The following is a 12107-nucleotide window of genomic DNA, read 5'->3' as shown; positions in this document are numbered from 1 at the left end:
AGTCTTATTTTTAATTTTAAACATCAAAAATATGTTAAGTGAACTCTTAATTATAAAATAACTTAATTAGATTATATAAATATAAAATTTAACTAACATTCTATCAATAGTTCTAACATAAAAGTATATGAATAAATGTTTTACAATATATTCAAGAAGCTAATTTAAATTTTACCACAATGTCCTATAATGTGATTCTAGATGATAACCCTCACAATACCTGATGTTTTAACTTTTAAGTAATTTTACATAATGGGTATCTTAATACTAAATGACTCTGTACATACGTCGTTCCTGTATCTCCCTTTCAGCACTGGCTAAGAGTATTGCAATTCAAAATTAAACTTCTTCACTCATCTTGTAAAAACTATATATTTACTAAATAATGTCATGAATGGTAGAAAGTTATTATTTACAGTAATTATTTACACACAATAAATCAAACGCACACACTAAACTAGAGGTCGCACACAAAAGTTGCCTCCAGGCTGTACAAGAATCGGCAGAGTGCACACGGAAACTAACAAATATAAAATAGTAGGGGTGAGTTTTGACCTTCACTCTATTCTAGGAATTAGGTGCGTGAGGTACAGACAGTCACACTGCCGACACCACTCAAAGTAATATAATCGCGAAAAATAAAACATCCCTGGAGGTTTTCCGTGATGCGACCTCTGGAAGGTTAAACGAATATTTGTGGCTGTGTTGTTAAATTTTTTATCTCCTCTTTGGGTTTATAAATGGTTGTACAAATGTGCTATTATTAATTGTATAGTTTTAATATTTTCTACCTGTATACCTCATTATGTTTTGTTGTTATTCAAGAAATTATTTCAGAAATTTACCATCACGAGTAGTAAAAACAAAATACAAGTTTTCATAACCTTCTGGGATTTGGAATCTAGAATGTCAATCAGTTTAAAAAATAACCACAAATTCAATTGTTGTTCCCACTGTGCTTTACATTGAATAACATTTTTACAGATCGTTCACCAAACAGCTTGAAGAACGAGTGGAGATGAATGAGACGGAAACAGTGACTTTGGAGTGTGAGACTTCTCACACTGTGTCAACAAAATGGCAGCACAATGGAGTCGACCTGAGTGGCATGGACCACCGCGAGCTAGTCCAGGTACTCATCAGTCATCAGATTGTCACTTACACTGTTGAATCAGCAGAGATTGGACTTTAAACAACAGCTATGGCCGGTGCTTTATTTGTACAACTAGGGTACCAGTATTGATATCTAGTACAATCATTGGCTCCTCATTCCACCTTCCACCATTGCTCTTCAGTATTCGCAGCTAGTCTGGGCGCGCGGCCGCGCTAGGGTGCGGGGTGTAGAGGGGAGTGTTTATTGCTCATTTCCAAAAACATCTGGACCACACGGCTCTCTGGGGTTGTTCAGCGCCTCACTGCTGTCTTCATGGCTTTGGCGTGGAGGACGGTTAGTACACAAGGGTCCGCGCGCCCAGACTAGCTGCGACAACTGTACTTCCCTCTCCTCCATTGATCATTGTGCTTTACAGTAGTTTGAGTTTAACAAAAATAGTAAAACATCAAAACCACATTCCACACTAGCATCTATTTAAAAAATGTTATTGAAATTAATTTTAAAATATTTTTTCTACGACCCACACTCTATTTTCCCTCCTTATATCAAAAATCAAGCTCTGTCTTTTTTATAGAATTTAAGTTGAAATAAATTTTAATTAAATAGCAATGGTACGAAAATAATATTTAATTACTTTATTGACTAAAAATATTTTCTCGACTTCACAAAACAATCAGAATCCTGACAATTGTGTGATCTCCAAAAGATGAAATCTTACTTCTTGGTGTTAACCTTCCTTGTTGATGATTTGTTTTTCATCACCCTGAACTATTTTTGAATATCCATTTTCAACAGTTAATTTAACTAAGTAAGTGTGTTGAAATTAAAATTTTATTATCAGGAGGGCCGCAGCCATCGTCTGATAATCAAGCGAGCTACCCTGCGAGACGCTGGAACATACACTTGTAGTGTCAAGGGACAGATCACCACTTGTGAGGTTACGGTTCATGGTGAGTGTAATGTTTTATAAGTCTTCATCTTAAACTGTTCCCGTTTATGAGTTTTCTCTGAATTGTAATGAAATGTCTAAAGCTAATATTACTAGAAAATTGCAATATTGATGGCTTATGTTTAAAAATCCACAAGGGTCAGGTGTTCAGTTTGTATCCATTTTAATGCAAGAGGTACTTTAATTTATTTGAAAAATAAGTGATTTGATTATTTTTTAAGTTATTTTAAAAATCCCTCTTGTTTTCTGTTATTTCACATATGGTTCTGGTTCTGATCCAATGTGTTTGTCTATTTACTAATAATGAATGTTTAAGGAAATTTACTTTTTCCTTTTATTTTAGGAATGAAACCAGACTTTGTCCGCAAATTAGAAGACTTTGAAGTGAAAGAACAAGAAGTTGCCATTCTTGAAGTAGAAGTGACATCTGAAACTGCAGACGTAGTTTGGAAGAAGGTAATATAGGTTTTTATTGTACACTAGCTGTACCCACGGGCTTTGCCCCGTTTAACTTCATAAGTATTCGCATGGTTCAATCACGTCCCGGTTGAAGTTCGTTCGCTACGCTCACTCACCTTTAGGTTGGAGCTCGTTCGCTGCGCTCACTTGTTTTCAGGTTAGCTCGTTCTCTACGCTAACTCGCCTCCAGGTTGATGTTCGTTCGCTACGCTCACTCACCTTTTGATTTTTATTCTCTAAAAGATTTTTTTGAAATGCCTTTTATTAATTTTTAAGTAGAGCTAGCAAATTTATCAAATTACTGTTGGATTTAGTTGGTTATGGGGTTTAATAACTTTCATTATTCTAAATGCCTTGCATTTTTCTGAACAATAAGATTATTTGGTTGTAATATTAAAGTAGGTATGTATTGTAACATGTCTCCTTGTGTGTAGTATTCTTGTAAATATTGTATATTGTATTCATTAACTGACTATGCTAGTTTTAGCAGTTTTTCGGACATTGTCAATAATTTGTATAAATTCACAAGACAATAAACACATTTCATTTCATTTCATTGCAAATTAGCTGTTGTCATAAATTTTAAAAAATCATCCCTTTTATTGTTTATAATACTTTGATAAAGGTTTTTATGTTTTAATATTTAACATTGGAGAATTTAAACGTTGTTAAGTGCACAGGTGTGCTGCGATTGGGGTTTAATACATTTGGACTTATTCAAAAGTAAAATAGTTTTCTGTGCTGCACTCTGTAGAAACACTGTGGCACTATTTCAAATCATGACTAATGCTAATACAGAATGTTGTAATTATTCAAACCTACAAAACAGTTGGTAAAAGTAAACATCTGCTTTTAAATTATATTTATTTGTAAACATTGTAGATCAAAAAGTCTGACATTGGCCCACTTAAAACCCTCTGGGGCAGAGCCCTTTTGATAGATCTGCACCAAACTTCACTCGAACCATCCTTGAAAGATGCTTAATAATGCCTGAAAGTTTCATTACAATCTGTCGAGCGGTTTCGGAGTCCATAACGTATATACATACACACACACACACATACATAGTTCCTCTTTTATAGATATAGATTATTGTTTTTGAATAGCTTGTCACTGGATATAGGTTTTGTATTAATTAATTTTGGAACGTTCTAAATTAAATTAGGTATATTTATACATATGGCACACATGTGACCCTTACAGTGTTATTAATCTTAAAATCCATGTATAAATTTCAGTTTTAACCAAGTTTTATTCACAGGATGGTCTTCCTGTTGAGTGTATACCTGGGAAGCTGGAAGTGGAGAAGAATGGTAATGTCCGCAAATTGCTGATCCGTAGCACCTCAGTACATGATGAGGGAGAATACACCTGCTCACTAGGAGATCAGGAGTGTGCGGCGGAGGTTACTGTCATCGGTGAGTGTGTCATCTGTCTCACTAGCAGCTCAAAAACTCAGCCGGCTCTAAAGCACACAATGGGATTCATAAAAAGCCCACAATTTGGCTAATTCAACTTGGGACACAGTCTTGCCCTGTACAATCAACCAATTGACTATAGGATGACCACTTAGAAAGCGACCTCCTCTTACATGCGTGACAAATGCTCGCGCAGGTCGCTATCTGTCCGGCCGACCTATAGTATTTTAAGGAATGATCAATGATTACCTTGGGAGTATTATGTACAGGGATAGGGATCAGCTAGTTTACCTGGTAGATAGAGTTCACATTGGCTTTGGTATCACACACAAAACACATGACACAAAACAGTAAAACTTAATATTTCATCCCTGTTAGAAGACTGGCAGTTAAGTGTCTTCTACCCTCTGATGAAGTTCTTAACAGGGACAAAATATTATGTTTTACCGTTTTGTTTTATGTGTTTTGTGTGTGGTACCAAAGATAATCTGGACTCTATCTACAAGTTAGGCTAGCTGATCCCTATCCCTGTACATCATACTCCTAATCAGCCAATTGGCTTTTCCTTAATTTCTAACCAATGATTACTTTGGCAGCTTACTCTATCGAGGTCTTAGCAAACCAATGCGCTATCATGTTGACTCACAACAACTATTCTACTACCAATTAACTTAACTTAACTTTTTTGTAATTGGCTTTATATTTATCTTCTCCAGAACTGCCGCCCCAGATACACACCAACATGCAGGACGTGACGGTGACCAAGGGTGAGAAGGCAATCCTGGAGGTGGAGCTCACCAAGGGAGACGCCCTGGTTCGCTGGTTCAAGGATGACAAGGAGTTGCACTTCTCAGAACACGTGCAGCTCTCTATCGACGGCAAGAAGCAGAAGCTGAAGATCTACCAGGCGGAGACTGCTGATGCGGGGATATACTCGTGTCGCGTGGGTGACCAGCCCGACCAGGTGTCTACGGCCAGAGTCACCGTGGAAGGTAAGAAAACTTTAATTGAATTTGCATTGTTATTTGTTTAAAAAGGTGTATATCAGGAAATATATGCTATGCATTTAAATTTGTCTTAACTTTTAGGTATCCATTTTGTAGGAATTGTATCCTCCCCATATAGATCTGTGCATCTTGAATATCTCAAAATGTCACAGAGCTGGTTTATTAATTTTTATTTTTTTTTACATCCGTGAAATTTCCAAGTAAAGGAGGTTAGTGCAACAAGTTATGGGAAAACAAAACCAAAGATTAATAGGCAGGTCAATTTGGCTGCTGAATAAGATGCTACATTTTTGTCTCCAATGCACACAAGGGAGCTTCACTTTCATAGAAGCCGAATTCGAAAAATTCCGTGTCTAAAACACTCTCCTGCCATTCACAATTCTGCAGCCATATTTGGCAGCTGAGATTAGTAGCTTGAATACCCCACCTTAAATTCTACTCAGTCATTGAAGTCAGTTTCACCCATACAATACTGACCGAGCATTTCACTAGGAGTATCCACCAAAGGCCAAATATTGACAACTCACGTTACAAATTCCAAACAAATAGTACAAACTCCATTACAAATGCATTATAACTGACATTCCCCGTGTCTACCTTCTACAGTCACCATGATTAATACTGTAAAGTAATAAGAGAGTTGTGTTTCAGAACCGTTGGTGGAGTTCATCACCAGACTGCCTGACGTCACTACAGTACCACTCAACTCCGACGCAGTGTTCACAGTCGAGCTGTCACGTCCAGTTGAGGTTAAATGGCTTAAGTAAGTACAAACATACCTAGCTGTCCAAATAATTGTTGTCACAATGTTTTTTTGTCTAAAAATCACAAAATAGCACACCAAGATAAATACCAAGTGAAAATTAAAAAAAACAATTTTTGCTACTAAAAACTCAAAAGTATAGTAATAAATAACAACCAAGCATGTATTAATACATTAATGTAAAAGTCCAAAATGGACTATCTAAATATTTGTTTGTACTATAAATAAATTGTTTTTAAATTATTTTAATTGCAATGCTAAAAAGAGATTTGCACCTGAATTTTCTGGTATCCTACAAATTTAAAAATAATCTTACCAACCTTAAAACAGGGTGTAATGATGATTGTGTAATTGAATTGGCAAAGATAGAGGTCAATTGTGAGTTATTTAGGCTACTATCTTTGCTAATTCAACTACGAGGTCATTTCCTGGAGACAAAAATCAACAGCACTTTGACCGGTGAGACCTACCATCAAAATTAAGCAATCTCTTAGCGAATCGATATAAGTAGTGAAACATTTGATCAAGAATATACATTTTACCTTGTTTTGAGAATCTTGTAAGATATTTAAGTCCTTGTTATTGTTTTGAGATATTGGGTGAACGAAAATATATCCTGTAAACGTGTTAGTCTGCTCTGAACGAATCTCCACCCTCCCAAACACATTAAAACAAGAAACGTTGTTGATTTCAGGAAAGGAAAAGAAATTAAACCATCAAATAGGTACATCATTGAGGCAGATGGAGCGGTCCACAAGCTAACCATCAAGAAGGTTACTACAGAGGACCAAACGGAGATTGCATGCACTGCCTTCAATGTTAAAACATCTTCAAAACTGAAAGTGGAAAGTAAGTATCCCAAGACTTCTAAAGTCAGGAACCAAATTTACTGTAATATATCAATAGATAACAAATTTTCAAGCAAGTATGCAAGTACAGTTTGATAAAGTGCAACTCCTAGAAATTTAAGTGGGGATGGTTCTCAGATCATGGGACTATGGGCTGAAATTCAAACAATCATTGTCATTACAAAAGAGAATTCGTAGTGAAAGACTTCCCTTTACGTGCGTTACAGGTTGAGTTAACTCAACTCCAAAACCCAGATGAAGCAGCGCTAATTAGTTTAAGAAGGCTAGAGTTGGCTTTAATAGGATGATATATCTGCAAGAAATGAACTTTAAAGATTTGACACAGGCCACTTGGCTACAGATATTTTAAATTTAATTAGGCTAGTTATAACCAGTTACAACTCAAATTAGTTGTAGCTGGTACCACTCCACACCAAGCTAGACTAGGTTAGGTCTATCTCACATTTTCCAGATGAAAATTTGAATGTTTCAAAATCTGGAATTTACAATATTAAAGATTGTGTTATTGGTAATGATTCCTTATCAAATGATCTTGTTATTTTTACAGAGATCGAGATTGCTCCTAGGATCAAGGAGGCTCCCAAGGAATACAAGGTAAAGAAGGGCGAAGATGTCACGATTGAGGTCAAGTTTACAGCCTCCCCTCCTCCCACTGATGAGTGGACCGTCAATGGAACTCTCATCAAGAAAAGCAAGAAGGTCAGTGGATGTGTAGCCATATAAGATTTGTCTTTAAAGCTATGGAGAACATTTTGTCAGGGGTATAAAGAAAGGAAACCTCTCTAGAAGAGATCGGAAAAGGGATCTGAAGAGTCGGAAAAGTAAAGCTTAAATTAAACTTTGTATGACCCATAGTTTTGCTGGACAAGTTTTAGGATCTGATACCAGTAAACACGTTCAGTACTTGAAAACACTCAACCAGGTCCATGCGTCTGCACGAGTTAATAAAATATAGATCTTGGTGTGTTCTACTTTACATTTGGAATAATTAAGCTACAGCAATATGTAGGTGTATATAAATCAATAATCTTTTACCAAGTTGTTTAATCTTCTTTGGTTGAAGTTTTACATAGCTAATTGATGTACAAACACAATTTTTGTAATTATTTCTTATTCTTTTACAGGTTGACTACACAATATCTGAAGAGTCAGCTTCTCTGACAATCAAGAAAGTGGAGGAGGTGGATGTCGGGTCTTACACACTTCGTCTCAAGAACACTATTGGAGAAGCGTTTGCAGAAATGACGCTGATCATTATGCGTAAGTGCACTATATGAACTAAAACAGCTAAGTTCAAGTTATATTTACAAACTTTTGCAAGAATAATTTGACCTTGCAGTTCTCTTAAAAAAAGTAAAACAAATAAACTAATAATAATTCTCATTTTGTCGTCAAATTAGACACATCTGTTTTCCTTTCTTCACATTTATTTAATCAATTATATTACATACTTGCATTAAACTCCAAATCATGCTAGAACTCATGCTGTAACATGTCTGTCATGTACAGAGGTTCCTGGAGAGCCTGGTACTCCAGACATCTTGGAGGTGACTGATGACTCCGTTACACTCCACTGGAAGGCTCCGGAGCAGGACGGCAACTCCCCCATCACCAGATACATCCTGGAGTTCCATGACAAGGAGGAGTTCATGGAGTGGCATGAAGTACAAGAGACCATCACAACCACCACCCACAAAGTTACCAACTTGACTCATGATGCTGAGATCATGTTCAGAGTCTCTGCTGAGAATGAAGTGAGTCTATAATCACTGCACTTTGGATATTGATAATGTTAAATGTGTTAAATCATTTAAATTGTTTAGCTACCACCAGACAGGGTTGCAACCAACCAGAATATTTTATGAAATTTTTCTTATGACCACTACTTTTTACCTAGTTGCACCTAGATTGTAGTTTTTATTTTTCCAAATATTATTAGTAGATGTCACATGTTTTCATTTAGGCAAGTCAGTGACTCAGTTGTTAGCGATACTGACCTTGGGCCCAAGTGATGTTGTGGGTTCAAATCCTGTTACCTGACAAATTTTTATCAGTACTGTATCCCCTTGTACTGTATCGGCTAGCCACTTGCTAAGTTGGATATGTTCCATGCACAGGCGTAAAGCCTACGTGGATGTGCAAATTTTAAATTAAAAGGATAAACTAATTTAATGGGGCTACTTTTCAAATACCAGACATGTAAAGGGAAATTGTCAAATGATCCATTAAAAGGAAACCTCTCTTCCCTACAGGGTACCAAAGTCACCTTACAAATACTTGTATGTATGAAATTCTAATTTTTTGGCTCCCACAAAGTAACAAATTTTGGGTCATGGGCAACAATCTGTTTATAGATCCTCTATTAAGATTGTTCAATTGGAGTTTCCCACTTTCTGCTCAAAACCTCTGCCCCACAATATTTTTAAGGTCAATAGACTCAAGTCATTTGTCATTTGTCAAATTATGTATTAAAGTTATGCAAGTAAAGCCATATAAGCTCATGAATATATTTCAAATTCCTTCTGTGGTAGATTGATATTTAGATAAATTCTGAAGTGCTTGTTAAATTGATGTACAATCATTTGCTCTCAGGTGGGCCGAGGACCCAAGTCTCCCAGCACTAAGTACGTAAGGATCACAACACCTGTAGCTGCAGAGCCCCCGGTGATACAGGAACACCTCCAGGACACCACAGTAGGCCTGAACCAGAACATCACCCTCCAGTGTGTAGTCGGAGGAACACCACTGCCGGAGATCAAGTGGTAAATGATCAATGGTTGTTTTAGTAGATTAAATATATTTGACAAGTTGGTTTGGAGGTCTAGGGTTAGTATCCTCTCCCTCTCTATACCAGTAGTGTAAGGCGTGGGAATTGCAATCACTCTGCTTTTTCCAAGAATCCTTTGTGTAAGCCTTACCAGTTTTTACATTAGCCCACACTAGAAAATTTACAACCACACCAACGCTCAAAACGGTTCATTGTTCAAATCCATCCATGCATCAAAATCCATGCAAGTACATTTTAATAAATTATATTAAAGCTACAATTTACTAAAAAATTGTAAAAAAGTCAAAGATTTTAGTTACAAAAACGTTTACAATTAAATTTTAGTCAAGGGGGTTTACATTATACATTTAATTATATAAATAAACCATGAAATTATGAAATTATTAAGTATGATGAAATAAGTTTAACTTATTTTTTTTATGGGGGGTTTTGTTCTTTGTGAGGAATGTTGTTCTGGCAGTTTGATGGCCAGATTTGTGATAAAAATTTAATAATACCTTACTTTACATTACCTTTTCAAGGTATTCTAAGTAACATATTTTTATAAGACCCAGAAATAAAATAATTAAAACAATTTAAATTTTTAATAATTCAAAATTTGAAGCAACAATAGATGAGTCATATGTTGTTGTCTGAACAAAATATGTTGTTTAGTTAATTTTTAAACTCTCACAATTTGCTTGGTGTTCAATCAATAAAATTCAAGGATTTTCTCCTTTTATAAAAGATAAACTTTGCATACTATTTATTTATTTATTTATGTTGTGTTTGATAAAAGAACATTGACTTTTTTCACAGATTTTCATTTAAGGCAACTGGTACATTTGCTAAGTTAATTAAGATTTTTTAAGATCAACTCAATTAATAATTTGTTTGATAAATTGTGATTTTTATCTAATGGTGAAACAATTAAATATAAGCAAACTATGCAATATCAGGTATCGCAACGGAAAGCCAATACCAAAGTCCAAGAAGATGACTTACGAGAACCGTGTGGCTACGTACAGTATGGAGAAAGCCAGTGAGAACCATGCTGGCACTTACGGCTGCAAAGCATCCAACTCAGCTGGAACTGCTGAGACGACCTGCAAACTGCTGGTCCAAGGTAGGACACCCATCAGCTCTCTTGCTAGTAAATGTAAAATCCCCTCCCACACAATAAAAAAACACCCGAGACATAACTTTACAATTGTTTACTGTTACCTATTTTTCTAGCGTTGGATCATTAAAATATATACGGTTAAGATTTTTCAGTTTTATATTACGTTATCCCATGTATTTTTTTTCAATTTACTGTTTGGGTAAGTTTTAGTTTTTTTCCCCCCTACTATTGTAGTCACGTTGTCAGGTTCTTCTGACATCTTCAAGACATGTTGTCATGTCAGTATATTTTTGTAAACAATCTTACAGCTAATGTAGTGAGCTGTTTACTCAAAGTCAAAGTCAAAGTCCTTTATTCAACCAGATCAACAATACATTGCATTGGCCAAGTCAAGAGATTACATTTTTATGAAATTAATTAACTACTAAATACATTATATACAAATTGTTTTCTTTTATGTTGTATAAACATAATACAAGAGTATTAAGTTTAGAAAGTTAAAAAACAAAACACAAGTGTTGGAAAAACAGTGTAGAACAGGAATTACACCATATTTTGTTTCTATCGTGTCTGGTTTAACAGTTAGAATGCAAGACTATTGTCCTGGAAACCTGCATTCAAAATCAATAAAGCTAATGGCAGGTGGTTTTTAGTTATTTGATAATATAGTGAGTTGCTGATCAGTGCCTGCCTTAGACTCCAGGTCCACCAATTTAGAAAACTTTATGATAGGTCAATCACATGAAAACATTTCACATTGAAGAACTCCCTCTATGAAAACCACTTGATTGTTTGCCGTTTGAATCTTTTTTTTCTCTTGGAATAAAAAGTCTGTAAGAGAAAAGATATCTTTTTATGCAAAATTAATGCTTTTGAGTCCCGTACTCAAAGCCATATTAAAACTAAGCTTTTAAAGCTTACAATCTTCAATGGCAGTCCTCTGTATGTTGTATTGTGTACCAGATGTGCCCAAGCTGGAAGTGCCCGAGGCAGTCCAAGACCAGAGACTCACCTTGGCTACCCAGTGGAAGCCCGAAGTCACATTCAGTGGCTTCCCCCGCCCAGACATTACCTGGGAGAAGGACGGGGAAACTATCATCTCGGACAAGAGAGTTAAGGTAACAGACAGAATGTATGGTGGTTGAAAACAACATTGTTGTTGGACTTAGATCACTAGTTCTTGGTGACCATTCACTGTAAATACTAGTGTTATTTTCATCCAGTAGAGTCCCGCTATTCTGAACTAACTGGGACCAAACCCTGTTCAGCTTAACGGGAATTCAGAATAAGTGTATTTCTTAAATATATGATTGCAATTGCCGATGATGTTCACGATTTTGCCCCAATTGCTGGAGATGATGATGGTGTCTCTGTGACTGTAAAGGTGTTCTCTATTTCACATTAGCGTTGTACTAACATAATGAAAAAGAAATATAAATTTTGAAACTTTTGTTTGGAATAGGCGGATATTTGAAATAGCGGGGTTTTGAATAGCAAAACTAACCAGTAATTGACCAGTTTGTGGTAGTTTCAACCATTGACTATGATTACCTTAAGTATAATTCCCTTCGTATTGTTGAATTCTAAACCTGTTTGATATCCTTATGCCTGTCTTTAGCTAAGGATGAGTTTGTCCAA

The 12107-nt window shown here is 35.8% G+C and overlaps 1 protein-coding gene across 1 annotated transcript in view; it reads left to right on the top strand.

Annotated features, from left to right (window-relative positions):
* Positions 1 to 12107, top strand: part of LOC128995649 (titin-like) — a 30169-nt gene that overhangs the window by 3283 nt on the left and 14779 nt on the right. Inside the window, exons 2-14 of the mRNA XM_054420665.1 lie at positions 985 to 1132; positions 1956 to 2064; positions 2407 to 2519; positions 3784 to 3940; positions 4657 to 4932; positions 5599 to 5710; positions 6405 to 6559; positions 7127 to 7278; positions 7704 to 7839; positions 8089 to 8333; positions 9172 to 9341; positions 10306 to 10472; positions 11433 to 11587. Of these exons, the coding sequence (XP_054276640.1) occupies positions 985 to 1132; positions 1956 to 2064; positions 2407 to 2519; positions 3784 to 3940; positions 4657 to 4932; positions 5599 to 5710; positions 6405 to 6559; positions 7127 to 7278; positions 7704 to 7839; positions 8089 to 8333; positions 9172 to 9341; positions 10306 to 10472; positions 11433 to 11587 (2095 nt within the window). The remainder of the gene's footprint in view (positions 1 to 984; positions 1133 to 1955; positions 2065 to 2406; positions 2520 to 3783; positions 3941 to 4656; positions 4933 to 5598; positions 5711 to 6404; positions 6560 to 7126; positions 7279 to 7703; positions 7840 to 8088; positions 8334 to 9171; positions 9342 to 10305; positions 10473 to 11432; positions 11588 to 12107) is intronic.

The sequence above is a fragment of the Macrosteles quadrilineatus genome, unplaced genomic scaffold, assembly GCF_028750875.1.
Source record: "Macrosteles quadrilineatus isolate MER2022 unplaced genomic scaffold, UCM_ALF_1.0 Scaffold_5__1_contigs__length_97177068, whole genome shotgun sequence".
Taxonomy (NCBI): domain Eukaryota; kingdom Metazoa; phylum Arthropoda; class Insecta; order Hemiptera; family Cicadellidae; genus Macrosteles; species Macrosteles quadrilineatus.
The sequence above is the reverse complement of the archived record's forward strand: the minus strand, read 5'-3'. Positions and strand labels throughout refer to the sequence as shown.